We start from the raw sequence: 21,046 nt of genomic DNA, 5'->3' as shown, positions 1-21,046 counted from the left end.
CACGTACGTCCACAGCATCGCAAACAACGCTAATATTGTGACCACGTGTACGTTCTAGATCTCTCCCTTGACACGCTGGCAATCCTCGTTCCCAGTGACTCCACCAATAGCATAGTAAAATATCTCCCGCGCTGATTCTTCTCACCAGCTATGATATGCCTCTATATAAAGCCAAAGCGTAGGTTCAGTTATTTCCAGAATCTACCGTTTCAAGACTACACTACTCAAATTGTTTCTCAGTGATCACGTCATCGAAAATGTCTGCTCCCGCCGCCGTTGAACAGCCGATGGAGAAGCCGAAGTCAGTCAAGGAGAAAAAGCCCAAGGCTCCCAAGAAGCAGCCCAAACAGGCCAAAACCGCTTCTCACCCTCCATATTTTCAGGTACTCGCTTTGATCGTGGTTCACAATTTTAGGTTAATTTGGTTTCGGTTATAGTTGATCATGTGAATTGAGAAGTTAATAAGTGTTGGCGGTGGGTTTTTGTTGATTTGCAGATGATTAAGGAGGCGTTGGTGGCTCTGAACGAGAAAGGCGGTTCGAGCCCTTACGCGATAGCCAAGTACATGGAGGAGAAGCACAAGGCGGTGCTGCCCGAGAATTTCAGGAAGATTCTTGCGTTGCAGCTCAAGAACCAAACCGCCAAAGGGAACCTCCTCAAGATCAAGGCCTCCTACAAGCTCTCCGGTGCCGCCAAGAAGGACAAGAAGGAAATCTCGATGAAGCAGCAGAAGCCGCAGCAGCGCCCCAAGCGGAGTGCCTCCGTGGCGGCGAAGGTTGGTGTTAAGAAGACGAAGAAGGTGTCGACGCCGGCAAAGCCGAAGCAGCCAAAGTCGCTAAAGTCTCCGGCAAAGAGGGCCAGGAAGGGCACTGCAGCTGCCTGATGGTGTTTTAGTTGAATAGGGAAATTGCATCATGTAACTAACTATGTGAATATGAATAGGGCCATAGAGGCGTAGTTTTATGTTTTAGTATCGTCCTTTCACACTTACTATAATAATCTTCCATTTCCATGTAATATATGACCCTATCAACTGGAGGTTAGTTTTTGTCTGTTTGTGTTAAATTAATTGCGCACTAAATTATGTTTCGTGCTAGCCGCGAGGTACTATCATCAACATTTTAATCATAGTATCATAGGCATATTAACAGGGGAAACAACGTCCAGCAGCTTATTCATATATATAGATAAATGTGAATAAGTTATTGATGATTACATAAAGTCATCCATGTAGGTGTATCCACTTGAATTTTCTTGGCAAACTCTACAAACGAATGTAGAGTCAGAAGAATTGGGCCACCATGAAGTGTGTTGCCTACAGTATGGCTTGTTACAGAAACTGCATTTGGGATGCTCATGTAACCAGCAATTAAGGCACAAGATATCTGAACAAGCAGCCTCTTCCACTTGTTCTGATGCAATGCAGCCACCACAGTTTTCACATCTTGGAATACAAAAACTGCATGCTCTACACTCGCACTCTCTTTTCGGGCAGTCATAAACCTCCCTCGCCTCATAGCACTTGGGACATGCCTCCAAATCAATAATCCTCTCCCTTTCTCTGTGGCGTTCGTGATAGAAGAGAGGCTGCTGCTCTAATTGGAGGTTGTTGTTAAGGCAAGAAGCCAGCGTGCGTAGATGCTCCCTGTTTAGGTTATAGATGCCGTTAATTCTCAAGGTTCTTAAGCAATTGCTTCCATGGCAGAGTGTTGTCACGGCTGCTACGACTCCTTCAGGGGTTATGCTGCTGCATCCTGGTATGTGCAGCTACACCTCCGAATCAAATATTTACAAATTAGAATATCTCGATTCCAGAAACAGAATCCAATCCTAGCTTAATTTAATTGAAGCAAATAAACATATACCTTTGTTATGTGAGGGTTTTGACGAACGAGGGTTTGAAGGCCGTGGTTCGTGATGTGGATGCAGTTGATAAGAGAGAGTGTTTTGAGGCCACCATTGGCCTTGGAGGTGATGTTGATGAGAGTGTGATCAGAGAGTCGAGAACTGAGAGGCCTTTGAACAAGGATGTTTAGCCATGGCAGCACATCGTTGTTCAGTGCATCTCTCAGTGACCTGCAAACTTGAGACATCAATAAAAGCTCGTAGACTGGAAGGTAACCTAACACCAGAAACATGGCCTCGTGAGGAGAAGACTCTTGATCCATATTTCTCTATTGTATCACACTTGCGTGCCAACCATTATCTATTATCTTGAGTTGTGTTTGTTTGCTGAGACATGGGGAGATAGAAACGGTGGTACATAAATACATATAGAATTTATGTATTTAATGTTTTTTCTTAAAGTTAAGATACGGAGATGTAATATATAAGACACAAAATTTAATTTTTAATTCTTAATTATTCTTATTGACTGATTTGTGTCAGTGATAAAATATGATAAAATATATTAAAGAAGATAAAATTGACATTTGATTATACATGTGTATCTTGTATATTATTACCAAATATATTATAAAATTTATGTATCTTTATATCTATTTATCTCTGTATATTTGTGCATGCGAAACGTATAGTTGGAGAACGGGATAGACTAGACAGATGTTGATTCATTATTGGATGAGGTGTCTCAACGCAAACCACAAATAATTAATTGAAACTTGTCGTTATCTTTTGAAATATGTAATATTAATATGCAACAAACGAATAGTGCAATCAAACCTCACTAGCAGTGGTAAATAGTTTTTTGACAAGCATAGAGACAAGTACAATAATAATAATCAGCTAGTTAGCAGATAGCATTTAATCCAAAATTAGCTGTGTTGGTTTTCCACCCTTCTTATAATTTGCATATTTTTCTTCAGAATAACTTGTTAGAGCTATGAAACTATTTATTTTATTTTATTTAATCTTGCAGATTCACTATCATCAAATACTGACAAATTACTAATATGATATGCTTTTTGCAAATTTTTATATTATAACTTTTCCTATTGTTTTCAATGCTACTCAAGAGCAGATGCTTGGTCTTGGTAGTTGGAATACAAGCTTTATGAAAAATTATAGAATGTCCTATGAATTTTCTGGACAAATTATATACTCAAATGCACTCCCATAGCCGAAAATTGCATTGGACACATTGCAGAACACATCTTTATAGTTCTTAGCTTGTAATTTTACATATGATGAGTTTGGTTGGAAATTTTTGATATTGAATATGCCAAGGAAATATGCATCAAATAAAAGCTGATAACAGGATGTTATCAACGGTCTAATGGTTCAACAGCTGTCTTGAACAGAAGGATATAAACCTTGTCAATGGAAAAATACAAGAAACCACCAACAGAGTGAGTCACATAGGACCCAAAGCTAGTTCCCACAATGCAGTGCCAAGCGGGTCCGTATGAAGAATCAAACTCCTGCAACACCAGTCACCATCTTTCTGTCATAACTCATAACCCATTCAATTCAAGTCATTCATACAAGGATAATATCATGACCAAAAATAGCCCAAACATTTTGCAAGTAATTCTAATAGCAAATTTAGTTACAAACTGATCTAGTTCAAATCCTATAAATCTATCAACTAAATAATCCCCAATCTAAGAAATGTGCTACTATAGGGTGTCGCATATCATTATAATTCTAAAATTGCAACTTGAACTAATATCATCTACCAAACCTGGAACCCCAAATTAATGAAATGAGGGACCATATATTCATTCATTGATAGTGACAAACTTCAAACCTATAGTTAGTTGCAGAACCAGAAGGCCTAAAATGCAATCTGGGGAATGTACTTGGTTGACATTCTTCACAGTTCACAGAGGCATGCCAAGTGAAATCTCTTATATTTCAAAAACAAAGACAGGGTAAACCATGAGCAAACATTACCGTCAAGAAAACTAAGAAACAGATCAAATAAAGATTCATCTGAAAGAGTGAAAGCGGCCAACAAAGCAACAACAAATACATATTCACAGATCTCAATAAATTACTAAGTGGTAACTGGAAAAAAGAATAGTGATTAGTGACCTTCTTGAGGGCAAGAGCCAAACGTTTGCTGTCAAGCTTGTTGGAAGGCATGGAATCAAGGTGATGGCGGGCACAACGAAAGGCAAGGTTCTGCAAAGAGAGAGGCATATCAGAAGCTCTGACTCTAACATTGTTTTTGTGGAGATGGTCATGCTGCTCTTGTTGCTCTATGCATTTCTTCTTCTGTATCAAGCTTTTCAGGAACAAGCTTCTTTTCTCTAGCTCCACCTCTGCTCCTTCCATCTTCCTAACTCTCTCTTCAACATACAACACCAACCCTTCTCTTCTTCTCTTCCAATAATAATATGCTTAAATCAATGGCAAAATCAAGTATATATCTTTTGCACTCGATTGGTTTCTCAAGTGAAGGGGGCCCGAAGAGCAAAGAAAAGAAAAGCAGCAGAGAGAAAGTGAGTATGGGATAGGGAAAGGGTTAATGTCTTTGTTGGGTTCGGTATTGGTCTTCAAGAATCCAAGGGTTGGGTTTTGTTGCTGCTTTTAATGCATGCATATGTTGCCTATACACGAGGTCATTCCTTAAATTATAGTGAGTCACAAACACTCCTTAGTTATATATATAAGGAGCATAATCTGTGTATTCAAAACTAGCCTATACAAATTCATATATTATATTACTTTTTCTTCAAGTATTTGATCTTTGTCTTACATAGTGTTAGTGTATACCACTTACTAATAGTTTTAGCAGTTAGTGGCGCAAGTAAAGGGCATTGCCATTGTGGAATGGTATGCATTACTTTATTTAAATACGGTCGGTCCACCTTCAAAATCAATCATTTTCACTTTTGCTTTTTTTTTTTTTTCTAGCAATAAAGAATGAATGTGACTTTTTTCCATTTTGTAAACATTACAAATCCTGCAAAAAGGGAACATGTCTACCACACTTGCCGGGGACTCAGTCAAAGTGGAAGTTTCCTACCTATACAGATAGATACACATCGCATACCATTTATTATTGTTTAATGTTTATTCAGCAAGCTCGATGAATACTTTAACAGCATATTGATCATACATCTTGGGCTTTGGGTCATTATTTATGCTCACTCATCAGTCCTTCACATAAAGAATAATTTAACAGCATATTGATTGAATCATCATATACAATACAGAATAAATAACACATTTAAGTAAAAATTCTGATTCATTCATTCAATAGCCTTATATGTAATAAGTTTATATATGTTTAAAGCAGAAAGCAGTGAGTAGAGTTTTGAAGTAGAGAAGATAATGAATAATGAATGATATTAATACATACAGTAATTTGTGTTGTACAAAAAAAAACGCTCCACGGCACCTCGGATATGATATTCAATGATGCCTACATATTCAAAACTGTTGTTACAAAAGAATTGAACATGCAACACAAATTAAAGAAACTATGAATCAAAAGAAAAACATACAACAACAGTTTTGAATTAACGGGTCATGTTTAGAACAGGTGGTGGTTGTTGTTGGTGTGAAGCCATCTGGTTGTTCCAACGGTCAAGATTGCCGTTCCAACCAAGAGACATGTCAAATCCACGGTTCTGAAGCTCGCGATATTCTTGGCAGAGAGCGCATGGCTCACAGAAGAAATGAACGATGCAATCCAAGCAAAGAGTCTCCTTCAAAAGAAACTGTCTTCTCATCCTTGTTCTGTAGATGCATGAGTATAGGCATGGGCTTCCAATGAAAAACAATATCATCGCATACAGTGCCCCGCTTATTGCACACGCTGCATCATCACCAACAATCATTAATAATTAATTAATCAATTAATAATAATAATCATAATTGATGTATGTTATTAGTTTCTTACAAGATGCGTCCCTGTCAATCATCTCTGCAATTTGACCAAACGTGAAGCAGGGACACAAGCACGTTATCAAACCTGGCGAATTAATTAAGGAAATTAAGCAAATCACGCATTGATTATTGCTGGTTGATTAATTAAGGAAAGAGTTACGTTACATACAGTTTTTGATGTCAGACAAGCAATCAAAAAGGCCTGTGGACCATTCCACCTTTTCGGAATTAGTATAAATTGGGAGCGGCAACATTGGATTCGGGATGTAGTACATTGGTGGTGGTGGTGGTGGTGGTGGTGGCTCTGCATGATGATGATGATGATGATGATGATAACAAGGATCGAAATAAGGTGGCGGCGGCGGTGGTGGTGGTTGTGCATTCTGATCATAATAGTAATAAGGTGGTGGAGCTTGTTGCGCGTTGTTATGATCATATGGTGGCGGTTTTGCTTGTGCATGATCTGATGTTGTTGCTGTTGTTGTTGTTAGCGGCGGTGGCGGTGGCGGCGGCGGTGGTGGAGGATACATCTCTGTATGTATATATTAATTGTGTTGGCTCTCTCTTGTGTCTTCTCTTCTATGGAGAAGAAAAGAACGAAGAAGCAGAGAGTTTGATTTTGACGAGGTTTCTCAATATATATTATTTAATTTTTTCAATATTGAGGATGCATGGATGGAATGCTTCAACAATTTATATACGCGAAATTAAAGGAACACTGGCAGATTCAAATTTGGACTAACATTATAATATTAATTATTACTTATTACTGTAATATAAAGAGTTAATATCAATGTATGTATAAGCGGGCTGAAAGGTCGATCACGTTAAAAAGGAAGAAGACAACGTTAAAAAGTGGCCGTCTGTTCTATCTTGTTTCTATCGACTCGGATCCACAGATGCTTAGTTTCGTTATTTGCATATTATTATGTTAAAAATGTATATCTATATTCATATCATACCCCCCTAAACATAAATGAAAAGAATGCACATTTTTTCTTATAAAAATTATCTCTGCACTTCTTTCAATATCTCTGCTTAGGGAAAACAGTGTATGTACATTTTGGAATATGTGATATATGTCAAATAATCACAACAAAATTAAAAAACTATTGGGTGCACTAGGTAACTCCATACACCAAATGCATGTGTCGTATATGTCCAAAAAGAATCCAACAATAATTATTTTAGCCCTCATTACACCCATCATTCATCTATAAATAATTAAATATCGATCATATACTAACCGCCAAACACCAATAATGTGAGTTTCGCTTTCACATTCATTACCACCGTGATGTGTAAATGAAATCTCTCTCGCAAGTTGATCCCTTGCTCGTCAACTAAGTTACACTGTTAATGAAGGATAAATATGGAAAAATCTTATATTAGGTGATTATCATGACTGATCTACTATACACAGTCCTTCTAATTGACAGTGATCCCAGAAGACCATTTTTGCATCTCCTACATGTCATTGTAGATCAGGGCATGCTCACGTCTAATTATTCTTTAGTAACACTATAGCCCAAAAAATGCGTACATGTGTCGTACACTATTTTTTTATCCAAGTAGTTTTCTTATCCATGTTAGCTAGCACTGAGAATACGGTTGTCCAAACAAATTACGTTCTTTGCTAAGCGCATTAATTAAATATAAGTTTTTGAAATTTTCTATAATTAAATATATTGGAAAAATAAAAATTTTTTACTTTTCCTCTCTTATTATCTTTAAAAGATTCTAACTAAATCTTTATTCATTACAATAACAAAAGCACGTATAGTCACCAAAAAAAAAATAACAAAAGCACGTACAATTCCAGGGCGGGCCCGGGGGATGGTACAATTGACAAGGAAATTTTGAAATATTCCACATTGGGAGTCAAATTCCAGGTTTATACCGGTCTATAAATAATTTTTTTACTTTTCGAACCACTTTGATTAATATAATTGAATTAGTAAAATTAGTCCGTGGAATAAGACACTATTCTGGCCGTCAGTCGTCTATAAATGTTTGTTATTTTATAAGAACTACGTTTTATGGTGATTATAGCAAATGGTATGATAGGCAGAGAGTTAAAATATGAGAACTAGTGGAAAAAAATATCAAAATGTTATCATCATTTCTTTCTATGTCAAGCTTCTCAAATAATCTTAGATTGATGTCCCTGAAATTTATTAGAGGAGAACACCTCTTAAATGGAATGGTTAAAGTGACAGGTAATACCTTTTTACCTCATGATGAATATATCATAGGTACAGTGACACTGAATTTTTTACAAGGTAATTCCTTCTAGTTTAAATAAAATAGACTTTTGGCAGCATAGTTCCAACTTAGATCCCTCTTCAACAAAATTTGGTCGCATTCATAGAAGTTAGAACAAAATTTATGCTGTCAAGAGCAAGGGACGAACAGAATACTTCCAACACACACTATATTTTATTTCTTCAGCATGCTTGTGTATGGAACTATGGATACACTGCCACATCCTCCTCGTTGGATGTTTAAGGTGCTTGACGCACCATTTTTACAGGGTGCATTAAAGAGTGAGCCTTAAAATAAAACCTTAAGTGCAGCAGATATACAATTCAGAGGAGAAATGCAGAGAAATATACCTCCCTAAGATATACACATCTGCATGCACAAATCAACCTGTCCTTCAAACATATCATGTCATGTTTCCCCACTTGTCCTTCAAATCAACCTGATAAAACCATTGGAGTTGCACTAAGTGCTTACGTCAAGAAAGAAACAAGGCAAAGTACTTTGGGGCATATATTACATACTGCTCGTTTATTTTCAAATATGTTCCTATAAAAACTCTACATGGTTGCCCCAGTTTCCTTGGCCAAACCTGTACAAGAAAATATGATTAATGGAAACAACCATTCATAATGTACAAAACTGTTACTAAATTGAATAGTTTTCAATTTCAAGTATAACTAACATCCAAGACAGTTCACCCTGAAACCTTTTGATTTTACTAATTTAGAGCTAGCACATACGGTTTTACACCGGTTCTTAGTGTCTCCTCTTCCAATGAAGACCATTTTCTTTTCCTCCTTCTTAACTGCACTCTAGTGGACAAGTTATCTTTTGAATCATCCCTCTGCAATGATAAATACATAACTAATATGCCAATGCAAAGATATAAAGAAGTAAAAAGTGAATGCATAATATAAAAGATTCTAGCAACTATCTTCTTGTTAAAAAAACAGTCCTTGTCGGTCCACATCTGCATAATCCAAAGTTTTCACTGCATCACATTTTTTTCCCTCGTAGAAAAAAGTTAACTTGAAATAGATACCACCCTCAAGATCTATGCTCCCAGATTATACTAGTTAATAAAAACCTTATTACCTCATAACTATGAGCAATACTGTTATGTGCCATCAAATTGGGACTTTCATGAATAGTGCTATTCTGCTCCATCAAATTGGGATTTTCTTGAGCAGTACTATTCTCTTCCATTAAATTGGGACAATGAACTTGAACTCTACTATGATGAACAGAAGACTTCTTCTTACATATAGAGTATTTGAGTTGGGTACATCTACATCCTCACTCTTGTTTTCCATGAGTTGTTCTTGATTCGTACCTTTCTGTGCAAGTTTAGATCAGGAGCTACGAGCATTTGTCAAAGATCCTCTAGGCATTGTAGCTCCGGAAAACTTGAAAACTTGATTTAAGAGATTCTTGATTCAAGTTTTCTGGAGCTACGAGCATTTGTCAAAGATCCTCTTCCAAAGGCATTGAATATTGTTGGATCTAAACTTGTACAGAAAGGTACAAATCAAGAACAACTCATGCAAAACAAGAGTGGGGATGTAGATGAAACCAACTCAAAAACTTGCAGGGCTATTGTTCTTTTTCAAATCTTGTGCTTCCTCAGTAGTTTTCTTCATATGCGAAGAGCCTCCAGCCGAGTTATCCAGTGAAACCTGTGAGGCGGGAGTGATCCTATCATAAAATATCATGGAAAACAAGAGTGGGGATGTAAATTATCTGTAGAGTACGGAATAACCATGCATAACCTTAGTTAAACAAGCAATAAGAAACAAATAACATATACATTTTAGAAACTCTTGTAAGAAGGACCGAAAACTATACAACAATCAAGCCTGATCTTACTAGATAGGGTTGGCATTATCCAGCAAGAAAATTCTGATCTTCACTAACTACTTAATAAAAACTACTTGAACTGCACTGCATATGCCATACCATACACCATTAGAACTTGAGACACTAAAATACCTAACACTATTGTGCATTGTACACTAATAAGTAATAACCAAGACATAAAATTTGTGAGCAACACATGCAAGACAACAAAGAAAGATCATTAACATCAAAATCCACTAAATAGAACAAACCTTTTTCCCCCTTTGCAAGCTCCTGGGTTCCATCAACAGAACCTACAGCTCTGTTCTCAACTGTTCCTTCCCCTCTTCTCCACCATTCACCCCCACACCCTCGATGCAATGTGCACCATCATTGTCATCGTCATTATCATTATGATTTTCACTGTCACCATGATCCCTCGTCTGTTCAGCACGAGAGGAATTTCTGCCAGCACCTTTCGTGGATCCTTCAGCCACAGCCTCCGGCACCAGATCCAAAACCCGACTCGCCAATCCTTTCTCCATATAATTCTTCTTTCTAAGTTCGCTAACGTTTCAAGAAAACACGGACCCATCGTTTCCTAAACTTTCTGTAGATAAAATCTAACCGAAAAACGCGTTGTATTGGGTATTCAACTTGGCCAACCTCTCAAAAACCTGTGCCAAAAAGTGCAGCATCAATGCCGTCCCTCCACTGCGTAATCTCCAACTCCACCACGCGACAGCACCGGACATGCGTCACGGGAATATGTACGCTTTGCTGGCGATGCCGTCGGAGGTGGCGGAGAGGTACTTGACGGTGCATTCGACGGCGACGGCGCAGTACGCTCTGCTCGTGGAGTCGAAGAACGAAACGGCGTCGTTTGGGTCAATGGCTTTGATTTCCTCGAGTACCTGGAGAGCGGTTTCGGTGATTTCGGATCGGAGGTTGCGGAGGAGGAGGGTTTTCTTAAGTTTGCTATCGTCTTTGGAGTTTGGGATGTTAAGGGACTTAACTCTTAAGGCCTAACCACCGGGAAATATCGGGGTTCATTGTTTGTTTGAATTCCGTAACTCCAAAAAAGTTTTTATCTTTGTTTTGTATGCAGCCCAATTGGTATTGTGGTTTTTACTACCAAAGTAGTAACCTCCAACTTGTGAAGAAAAGGCTGCATTTTTTTAAGGATGAGCTTTTCCCAAGACAAATATTTTTTTTATCATCACCCGCAACCTCTTAATTGAGTTTGGGGAGTCTATGTCATTTGAACTATTAGTCATTAGCTTCCCAAGACAAATATTATTCTAGTGTTAGAAAAAGAAATTATCTACCAAACTCTATTTAATTCTTATTGTATTTAGATATAAATTTGATCTATTGTCTATTTTAATATTTTCTTAAAACAATATTAAAATATACATATTTGTAAAAACGGGAGACTTAGGAAATAGTATTCTACACGCATACACATATACAAAATACAGCATTTATCCAATAATAAATCAAAGTAGTACTTTTCCATTATTAAGATGAGAAAACAGACACATTCCAGAAAGGCACAAACATTATTACATGATTGCTTGATAAATGAAGTCAACGGGACATGGGGGGTTGAGGCGGTGGAGCAGAAGGAGCAGTCATGGCAACACCGCGGCTCCTCTGCTCGACATTGCCATGCCAGCCAATGTGCATGTCAAAGCCTTGCATCTCAAGCTCACGGTATTCTTGGCACAAGGCGCATGGCTCGCAGCAGCAATGGACCATGCAATCCCCGCAGTCACTTCCTTTCAGATTCAACTGCCGCCTCATCTTCGATCTGTAGAAGCACGAGTACAAGCATCCGCATCCAATCAGGCAACACACCAGCGCGTACAGTGCCCCACTCGCACCGCATGCTGCATCATCATCATCATCATCAATTTCAATTTCCATTTCATAATAACAATAACAACAACAACAATAACAATTCATTTCTTACAGGTAGATCCTCTATCAACGATCTCAGCAACTCTGCCAAAGGTCACACATGGACACCAGTACGTTATGCAACCTGAAACAAATTAGTACAGATTTAATTAAGTAATAATAATATCATACTTAAACAAAAAGGATTATGATATAGGGCTGGCTGCTATTTACAATTGCCGCAGTCGGAGAAACAGTCACAGAGGCTGGTGGACCATTCTTGAGGAGGTCTAGGTGGCGGCTGGTAGTAGGCGCTGCTGTCGACGGAGGAAGGATATGGCGCGGTGCCGCTACTAGCGTTGTTGTAGCTCACCGGTAAACCGGTCACAGGCTTTGATTCGTCTGCTTGATACATAATGACGCTACTGGAATTAATATCAATCAATGTAGTGTGTGATTTTTTTGGGTTGGGATTAGTAATTCGTATTTTGGACTGCACAAAATAAAATATATATATAGACAATGGAAATATATTATTTATTTGTTGATAGGTGCCATTATCACATCCTTTCTTGTCTATATATATATAATACATGAAGGGTGTGGTGCTAATTCAATGTATTATAAATTGGAGTTTACCGGATCAAGTCAAGGTCAATGGTGGTGTGAAGCCGTTTGATTTGTAAGCTTATCCGCCTATAATGCAACGTAATCGTATTTATATATTAAAATTAACTTTTTTTTAATTTTTATATCTTTATATAATTAATAATATTCAACAAAATTTATTTTAGCGTATATATTTTTGCCCTCACTCCTAAAATTTTCTGGGTCCGTCACTGAATATATCTTTACTTTAAATTTTAAATGATTTCACTACAAATAAAGTACATTCAATTAGCTAAAGTTTTAAATTAATTTTTTTATTTTTTTTATTATTTTGACTATTATTTATCCTAATTAAATTTAATTTTTGTACCGTCACTCTTTTATTTTCTTAAACTCTTTTTTTATTTTTATATTTTTAATATTTTTTTCTATTCCTTATCTAGTAGTCATCTTCTATTCATCAAAAAATAAATTTTAAATGACAAAAAGAAAAAAAAACATATTAAAAGAAAAAAAGAAAAAACACGAAAAAAATATATAGATAACATTTTTTGGGAGGAATTTTTATTAGATTTAAACTAATATTTAACTTTAATTATAAGTCGAGTCTCATCAGTCGTCGGATGATGTAACAGTAATTACCTTTCTAATTTCCTTAGTCTTTCTCGGAAGTTGCTCTGATGGTGACTCTACCTCCACGCTAGTACGCTACACTCGCATTTGAAATTTCTAACCAGTTCATTACTGATATTACGCGTATAACTTTTAAAAGTTAGCAGAAAAATCAAAGCTCCTATGTGCAATTATTTTCACATATTTACAGCTTGGTATTATACTTTGGCATGAACTTTATTACAACAGAAATCAAACTAGAACCACTATTCATTTTATATTTAACATTTTGGATTTATTTTATAGATCAGATTTGCCAATTACATATACTGAAGTAATGTTAACGACTTAACGCTAATTCAGGGACGGTAAATTAGCATTGCCAATTGCGATGGTGTTCTGGTAATTTTATATGAGAAGAAGTTATTTTAGTAATTCGTATTAAATTTAAGAACTAAGAAGTCGCTGAGACTTTGGATATGCACCATGCCACCATCTATTCATTCCTGCCGGAGCTCGCGGGGGTCAATGCAAGTCGTTTCTGTGGTCCCCACTAGGGTGTTCAAGACCCGCTCCGGTCCAAAAATTCGATCTGGATTCGAAATATATTTTAGTAAGTGCGAGTTTTTATTTTTATTTGGTGTTATTTTTAGGTCGGATTCAGATTTTTTTTGAGTCACCTATCTTGACTTAAAGTTACTCTTCAAAAAAAAAATATACTACACTTCTATAATATAATTAATATTTTTATATTATACGATATTATTTTTATTTTAAAATAATTTATTTTAATATATAAAATTTATAAATTTATATATATTAATATTTCATCGGAACAATCTGATTTAATTTAATCTTTTTTGAGTCATTTCAAGTGGTGTCAAAGTAAATTTGTTGTCTTTTAAAAAATATAGAATGAGTCAGAATCTAATTAAATTAAATTCAGTCTTGTTCATAAATACCTCTAATTCTCACGCTTTAAAAATATTTCCCAAATTTCGATTTTTTATTCTTTAAAAAGATGTTTCATATTTACCTGATAAAAATTGGCATCAAAATTCAAAACATGCTTCTAATACGTTCAAACAGTTTTTTTAACCAGGTCAAAGAATTAGTGAAGACTGAAGACCCACGTGTTGCACTCCAATTTGATGATATCCCATAGCCACCGTAAGTAAGAAATTTTTGTAGTCACGATAGATCTTGGCTTGCGCTCAGCTGTAAATATTTGACAATTCACACTTTTTCAAAGGATCAGATTTGGAAATTACCACTATTTGGTTGACGCTTCCATTTGGAAATTTTTTTTTTGGCGATTCTTCCATTTGGAAATTGGAAGTGTTGGAAGTATCCGTGCTACAGGAACTTAATTAAAAACATAAAAAAAAATATTTTTGCAAAAAAGAATGTTAAAACTTTTTTTTACGGTATATTTAACCTATGACCTTAGATACACGATAGCAAAATAATAATAATAATTTGTTTTTTGAATAGTGTACCAAAACAGTATGTTTTCAACTTTGTTGTATTTTGGGATCACAATTACAAATTTCACCCCTAAGTAGCTCCTCCAACCCAATTCCCCAGCAAGCCTCATTTCTTATTTACGTACAATACATTCTCCCATCTCTTGAATAAATAACAATTATCATACTTTACATATATAGCAGCTTAATTAGGGACATACGTTTTTATTGCACGAACCCATTTAGTTCATTTAGAACTAAGAAGTCCTGTTAATATGAAAATAAGTCTCATGTTCTCACAACTAGCTAGATGTGCAATGTGCTAAAATAAAATATGCCAGATATCCGATCAAAGTTGGTTTCTCCGTGACGCTGGACCAAAAAATATCGACATATTACGGTGAAATCGAAATGCCAAAAATAGCTGGATGGTAAGAGGACAAATGATTATAGCAAGGGGGCGAAGTGGACAGCTATAATAGTAGTTATAAAATGCCCACCATTTTGTATGAACATGGCAAGTGGCAACTCAGAATGCAACCAAAGACAATGCACCGCACCTAGTACCTGCTACCAAATCAAACAAGTTGTGTTAAATTGTACAATTTGATCACCTTGATGCGTGTAACTGATTCCCATATATGCATTAGCATTTATTTGTTTAACTTATCGGCCTGTCCGGTTTTTTCTGTCCACATTGCAAGTGTAACACAAAATTTACTACTAATTAACTACCCTTTTTGAAAATAATGCCATTAGAAAGTAAAATATGAAATGTATTAGTACATTATATTATGGTGAATACTATAATAAAGACTTTATAATTGTCTTCATGTGAAAATATTCTCTTTTGACCTTTGGATGATAGATTGAATGGTTAGATTTTAATATTTATAAAAATGTTGTCTTTGTTTAAAGTGTGGCTAAATAAATAAATCACACTTTTTAACAAAACATCTTCATAAAAAGATGTTTTTGCCATCTTCATTTGAGTAGTTGCCTTATATTATACCTTCTTTAGAAAAGCCACAAACTCTTGCCTTGTCAAAATTGGAAAGATGTAGAAAGAAAAAGAAGTTAAATAACATGCAAACATAAATATAAAATGTGCCTATTTGTGAAATATCAATAAAATGGAAGGGATCCTTAATTTAATTATACTATGCTTACCGGAAGTTCATGGTGGTGGTTGGACCCTTGAGAGCTGCAAGATCACAATCTCCGACTGCTTTTTCATCCTTGTCGTAGAGAAAAATGATCAAACTTGAGAAGAATCTGAATCTAAGTGATGGTTCTGAATAAACTTGAGAAATGGGTTGAATCAAATTTGCAAAAAATTAGCTTTTTAAGCTCTGCTTTGGCAGAAGCAGAAATTGCAGGAGATTTTTTTGTTTTGTCTCATGTGCAGAACAGAAAAAGAGAAGGGAAGAAGAGAAAGAGACCAGCATGTATCTTGGTTCGGATTCTAAGTGCAATGAATCCTACGTCCAGTTTCCACCACAAACCATGGTGGAATTTTCACTATAATACACTGATTACTTTCACCAATACTATTGAATTACTCCCTAATTCAACTAGTATCTACCCCTAAACTTTCTTTACCAAAGCTTAGCAACCCAAAGTGCTGTCCCATCTTGAAAGGGGAATCTACACAGATTCAAACTCACCAAGTACTAACCCAACTTGGCAAGGGGAACTAATCCTAGTTCAACAACTCAAATACACAGAACTTCAGTGGCTTTTACATGCATCACTCTTGCCTTTTCTCTCTTGACTTTTTCACTCACAGATTCAGCCTTTTCTCAATACACAAAATGACACAAGATAGTCATAATTAAAAAAATCAGAAATTAAGCACTGGTAGAAGAAAAAGAATTTAGCTCAAGTGTGAATAGATGATGCTCTGAATTTTTCTCTCTTTTTCTTGTCTTCAAATGTTGGAATGAGATTCTTTATATGTCTTCAGCTTCCCTACCCGTTGGAGCTATCTCAGGTGGCATGCAGTCCTTGCTCTATTCTACTCCACTATCTCTGCTGATTGAGGAACCCGTCCACCACCTCTGCTGTCCTTGGCTTTGCTTTCTTCCTTGGCATGCATTACCTTTTTGTTTTTGCTCCATTATCACTGCTGTCCGAGGAGCTCACCACTACCTCTGCTTTTTCATTCTTGTAATTTTTGTGTTTTGTTCTCCCACTATCTGAATGTTGCTCTGCTGATGTCCTTAGGATAGTGGAGATGTCCTTGTGTCCTTCTTTCCCAAAGCCACACCTGTCTTTGTATTGTTGTTGTTTCCTTTTTGTTCCACCTGTCCTCACTTTTCATTTAGCAGACACATCTTGTTGAGCCAACCGTGGAGAGCTCTCGACCACCGGGGAGATTTCGGGGAGGAATCAAGTGAGATAACATAAGATGAGAAGACACCATATTCAACTCAAAACCTTAAGGTGTCAAGTTAATTGGTCTCTCATCTTATAAACTCCTCACTCTTCCTTGCTTTCTTTGATGTGGAACTAACTTCAACACTCCTCACACTTGCAACACTAACAATCTCCCCCTCAAGTTTGAGCCTCCACATCAAGCATCAATTCCCCTCTAGCTCCTCCACCACCACGAGTATTCGTCCATCACACCGCCGCAAAACACCGCGGGACACGCCGCCCGGACCACCTTTGCCGGGAAGACTTTTGATGCTTCACTTTGAATACTCCTTAAACCAGACCGATTAAACCATCGGCTCTGATACCACTTGTTGAGCCAACCGTGGAGAGCTCTCGACCACCGGGAAGATTTCGGGGAAGAATCAAGTGAGATAACATAAGATGAGAAGACACCACATCCAACTCAAAACCTTAAGGTGTCAAGTTAATGGGTCTCTCATCTTATAAACTCCTCACTTTTCCTTGCTTTCTTTGATGTGGAACTAACTTCAACACTCCTCACACTTGCAACACTAACAATTATTGTTAGGATTTGGTTGAATTAGTCCCACATTGCTTATGATAGCAAATGGAGTGGGTGGCCTAGGCTATAAATATAAGGCTAAGTTCTCCATATTTTTTGCACCAGTCGGAAACACTTAAAGCTTGTATCTGACTTTTCTTTTCCTCTATACTCTTTGATTAGAGAGTGTTGTGAGGTGTAGTTAAATATTTGCTTTGAGAGTGTGGGTGTACTGGGGTGCCGGTGTTAGAGAGAAAGAAGTATATGTGTTGTAACAATTTTCACATAGTGATATTCTTTGATTGTCATTTGACAACGGCCGTGGTTTTTTTCTCCAGTAATTGGGGTTTTTCACGTTAAATTCTTGTGTTATGATTGTGTCTATTTTATTTCTCTGTGAAAGATATTTTCTCAAGGGGGAATGGTGTATTATTCCCAATAACACATAGTCTTGTATTTACTGAATGGTGCTATGATAAGGAGCTTTGAGCTTGTTTAATTTTCTTGAAACACTTAGGTAGCGTTTGGTGGAGAAACAGAGACGGAAAGACTGAGACCGAGAGACAGAGACTAAGAGACAGGGATTGAAATAAATCTCAGTATTCTGTTTGGTGCAAAATGGGAGACAGAAATTGAAACAAGAATGAAACTCTAATTTAATTTGCACAAAGGGTAAAATTGGAATTAATTAATTGAAATGAAAGTATTTTAGGTATAAAATGTTATTAAAGTTTTAGTCTCCATCTCTAAAAATTTCAGTCCCCTGTGTCCCTACTTTTTGGAGGTACTGAAATACTGAACTTTTAGAGACAGAGACAGAAATTTTAGTACCAGTCTCTGAACTAACAAACACGATATTGAGTCTCAGTCTCTCAGTCTCTGTCTCAGTACCTCAAAACAAACGCTACCTAAGGAACAAATGAGCTGCATTCTTTTTGCTGTGATAGAAATATTGGGCCTGAATGTTGGAGCTGTGGTAATCTAAGATGCTGAAACAACACAAGCATGGACTTAAGTAACATTTGGTTGGGCTTGCATCACTTAACACACACATATTAAACCAACTTTTGGCTTTCACCCAAATAATGTTTGTCATCATATATTAGCCCAAATTTAAACTAGACTCAACACTAAGAAACTATAAAGACACGGAGTTCAAATTCATTATCATTAACAAAATAGAAGGAAATAGGGGGGAATATACTAGAACACAGTGAATCAAAACCGCAAACCATTTCGTATTATCCTTCCTTCTTTTATATATATCCAAAGTTAAAAAAAGAACTCACCCAAATAAACTGAGAAGGCATATTTTCACTCGGAGGTAGTGTCCGCCGTCACCACGGTAGCAAAGGTGCGGGTGGTATTATTTTTGCGGGAAAAACAGAAACAAAATTATAGATCGGTAATCATAGGGTATTTTTTTTTCTTGGGTCACGGTAGAGAAAAAAAATAAAAAATGTTATGGTTTTTGGTGCGGAATTTCGAAAATCACAAACTAACCAGTAAATGTACCTTATCGTACCAAGTAATACTTCAAGTGAGTGAGGATCGATTCCACTAGAATTGATGGATCAAGTAACAATAACTGAGTGATTAACTTAGTCAGACAAGCAAAAAGGAGTGTTTTGAGTTCTAAATTGCATAAAATAGTAATTAGAGAATTTAATGAGATAAACAATAAAGAGGATATAAAAATTATATGAAAAACAGTTAAGATTTTGGAAATATTTACTTTTTTGGATTAACAATTTTTACCAACTACTTTAATCATACAAGATTCAATTCATGGCAAAGTATAATTGATTAAACTCTAATTTCTTAGTGATTTAATCTCCTTTAACCTAATCAACCGCCAATTCCTCGGTCACTTAATTTAGATTAAAGGTTTAAATTCAATTCTAGTTTATTAGCCACACAAACCTTAAATACCCAAAGATAAGATGATTATATGTCACATATCACGTTAAGTCCAGGTAATTAGAGAATTATGAAGAATTACTTTCAAGCTATTATTTAAGTGAGTTACTTTTTCCAAGATTCAATAAGAATTCAAGTGGAAAGAGGTTATCTTTCAATATACTCTAATTCAATGAAGAATGAAAGCAATCCTTGAATGTAAATCGGTCATTAATTAAAAATAGAATGATAATAATATTAATTCATCAAAATAAATAGAGTCCATAACCTTAACAGAGGAGGTTTAATTGCTCATGGCTCAGAGAAAAACTAGAGTTCTAAAATTGTGTAAAGTGCCGAATGAGGAAGAAGAAGAGCAGAGAGCTTGAAGGGTTGAATCTTTTTTCTTTTTATATCTAACCTAGTTGATTTGAAAATAAAATAAAATAATAAATTCTAAAACCTAAAAAATTGTGTTTTTTAAATAATAAAAGGAAATAAATAAATAAATAAAAAACTGAAACTAAAGCTAACGAAGCCTTTCTTGGAACTCCAAAATGCGCTACTGGCGCTAAAAGCCAGATTCAGCGTTTAACCTCGCTGAGTCAGAAAGTATTGTGGAAGTTACTGTCCTCCTTGTGCTAAACGCCAGGGTTAGCGTTTAGTGCCACTAGCGTGTGGTTCTGGGCGCACTTTACGAGGCAGCTGGCGCCAAGCGCCAAATCATGGCGTTTAGCGCCAGCTTAGCAGAAAGCTTGCACAAAGTACGAGGTGCCTGGCAGCGTTTAGCGCCAACTTGACAGCATCCAATTTTCTCATTTTTTTCTTCTGCATGAACTCTGTCAAACTCGCTTGAATCTTTTCTGAAATCAATAAAACCACAATGTGCATCAAAATAACATTTAAACAGGTCTAAAACATAAAAATCTCATAAAAACTCAATAAATCTATATTCAAATTACTAAGAAAATATAGAAAAGATGCTCATGCATTAGTTTTCTTTTCTGAAAATAGAAAAAGAAAAAAAGACTATTAGGATTTTCTTTTTAGGCCTCAAAATAGTGGAATGACATTGTGGGGCGGGTATGTTGAGTATGTTGACCCAAAGAATAGTAAGGGAGAGCCTGATGGATGTGAAAGCCTAGGAAGTCCTTTTTTTTTAAAAGCCTAAGTCATTTTTTTTCGGTTTAAAAAGGGGCTAAAAGGCCCAAGCAAAGAAAACTACATCTATTGGTTCTTCTGGGCCAATAGACCCCAATAGCATCACCTAGCAAACATTGACCGAAACTCATAGGCAGAGAATTCTAGTATCTAATAGTATAGTCCTATTCAAGACTATAATTTGCTAACCAATTTGCACAAGAGTTAGCCTCGCGATAGGTATGATTGATAAGGACTCACCAATCTCTAGACAGAAGGTTTTGTATTCTGCTATACAAGACTGAACCTGATTTTGTGCTATCTTTCCCTTTCTTTATGCTATCTGTAACAGATTTAGAGCCACACTCCAAGTAGACATTCTTGAACCCTAGGGTCCAAGCCGTTTCTAGTCCGATGCATAACCCCCAGAGCTCTGCCATAAACGTAGAGCATTCACCCAAATTCTTGGTGAACCCTATAATCCACTGACCTTAGCTATTTCTCAACAGTCCCCCACACCCTGCCTTTTTAGGGTTCTTTTTAGCAGCACCATCAGTATTAATTTTAATTCAGTCCT

At 36.3% G+C, this 21,046-nt stretch overlaps 5 protein-coding genes across 6 annotated transcripts; 1 reads left to right on the top strand and 4 right to left on the bottom strand.

Moving 5' to 3' along the window:
- Positions 176-1,065, top strand: LOC107631822 (histone H1). The gene is made up of 2 exons (XM_016335384.2): positions 176-383; positions 497-1,065. Exons 1-2 carry the CDS (start codon positions 258-260, stop codon positions 881-883), a joined length of 513 nt encoding a protein of 170 aa, XP_016190870.1. The 5' UTR covers positions 176-257; the 3' UTR covers positions 884-1,065.
- Positions 1,114-2,319, bottom strand: LOC107631820 (F-box protein SKIP28). The gene is made up of 2 exons (XM_016335381.2): positions 1,866-2,319; positions 1,114-1,767 (listed from the first exon to the last, which is right to left on the bottom strand). Exons 1-2 carry the CDS (start codon positions 2,166-2,168, stop codon positions 1,213-1,215), a joined length of 858 nt encoding a protein of 285 aa, XP_016190867.1. The 5' UTR covers positions 2,169-2,319; the 3' UTR covers positions 1,114-1,212.
- LOC107631823 (dynein light chain 1, cytoplasmic) lies at positions 3,059-4,550 on the bottom strand. Its single transcript, XM_016335385.2, has 2 exons — positions 3,997-4,550; positions 3,059-3,380 (listed from the first exon to the last, which is right to left on the bottom strand). The coding sequence occupies exons 1-2, from the start codon at positions 4,237-4,239 to the stop codon at positions 3,225-3,227; spliced, it is 399 nt and encodes a 132-aa protein (XP_016190871.1). The 5' UTR covers positions 4,240-4,550; the 3' UTR covers positions 3,059-3,224.
- Positions 5,231-6,773, bottom strand: LOC107631821 (protein PLANT CADMIUM RESISTANCE 2-like). 2 transcript variants are annotated; one of them, XM_021119754.1, is made up of 4 exons: positions 5,969-6,773; positions 5,813-5,884; positions 5,415-5,728; positions 5,231-5,332 (listed from the first exon to the last, which is right to left on the bottom strand). In XM_021119754.1, exons 1-3 carry the CDS (start codon positions 6,327-6,329, stop codon positions 5,430-5,432), a joined length of 732 nt encoding a protein of 243 aa, XP_020975413.1. In that variant the 5' UTR covers positions 6,330-6,773; the 3' UTR covers positions 5,231-5,332; positions 5,415-5,429. The 2 variants fall into 2 exon arrangements, with proteins under 2 accessions (XP_020975413.1, XP_016190869.1); XM_016335383.2 differs by having other exon boundaries at positions 5,231-5,728; positions 5,969-6,772.
- LOC107631824 (protein PLANT CADMIUM RESISTANCE 2) lies at positions 11,314-12,378 on the bottom strand. Its single transcript, XM_016335386.2, has 3 exons — positions 12,037-12,378; positions 11,876-11,947; positions 11,314-11,792 (listed from the first exon to the last, which is right to left on the bottom strand). The coding sequence occupies exons 1-3, from the start codon at positions 12,215-12,217 to the stop codon at positions 11,491-11,493; spliced, it is 555 nt and encodes a 184-aa protein (XP_016190872.1). The 5' UTR covers positions 12,218-12,378; the 3' UTR covers positions 11,314-11,490.

Source organism: Arachis ipaensis, chromosome B03 (assembly GCF_000816755.2).
Source record: "Arachis ipaensis cultivar K30076 chromosome B03, Araip1.1, whole genome shotgun sequence".
NCBI classification, from domain to species: Eukaryota; Viridiplantae; Streptophyta; class Magnoliopsida; order Fabales; family Fabaceae; genus Arachis; species Arachis ipaensis.
Note: the sequence above shows the minus strand (reverse complement) of the source record. Positions and strands in the feature narration are given on the sequence as shown.

Coding starts and splice junctions, on each gene's coding strand:
- LOC107631823 (XM_016335385.2), bottom strand. CDS start 4,239: ATGGAAGGAGCAGAGGTGGAGCTAGAGAAAAGAAGCTTGTTCCTGAAA. Junction 3,381..3,996: donor TGGCTCTTGCCCTCAAGAAG/GTCACTAATCAC, acceptor CTGGTGTTGCAG/GAGTTTGATTCTTCATACGG.
- LOC107631822 (XM_016335384.2), top strand. CDS start 258: ATGTCTGCTCCCGCCGCCGTTGAACAGCCGATGGAGAAGCCGAAGTCA. Junction 384..496: donor CTCACCCTCCATATTTTCAG/GTACTCGCTTTG, acceptor GTTGATTTGCAG/ATGATTAAGGAGGCGTTGGT.
- LOC107631821 (XM_021119754.1), bottom strand. CDS start 6,329: ATGTATCCTCCACCACCGCCGCCGCCACCGCCACCGCCGCTAACAACA. Junction 5,885..5,968: donor CTTGTCTGACATCAAAAACT/GTATGTAACGTA, acceptor TTAATTCGCCAG/GTTTGATAACGTGCTTGTGT. Junction 5,729..5,812: donor GATTGACAGGGACGCATCTT/GTAAGAAACTAA, acceptor GTGATGATGCAG/CGTGTGCAATAAGCGGGGCA.
- LOC107631820 (XM_016335381.2), bottom strand. CDS start 2,168: ATGGATCAAGAGTCTTCTCCTCACGAGGCCATGTTTCTGGTGTTAGGT. Junction 1,768..1,865: donor AAAACCCTCACATAACAAAG/GTATATGTTTAT, acceptor TCGGAGGTGTAG/CTGCACATACCAGGATGCAG.
- LOC107631824 (XM_016335386.2), bottom strand. CDS start 12,217: ATGTATCAAGCAGACGAATCAAAGCCTGTGACCGGTTTACCGGTGAGC. Junction 11,948..12,036: donor TTTCTCCGACTGCGGCAATT/GTAAATAGCAGC, acceptor AATTTGTTTCAG/GTTGCATAACGTACTGGTGT. Junction 11,793..11,875: donor CGTTGATAGAGGATCTACCT/GTAAGAAATGAA, acceptor ATGATGATGCAG/CATGCGGTGCGAGTGGGGCA.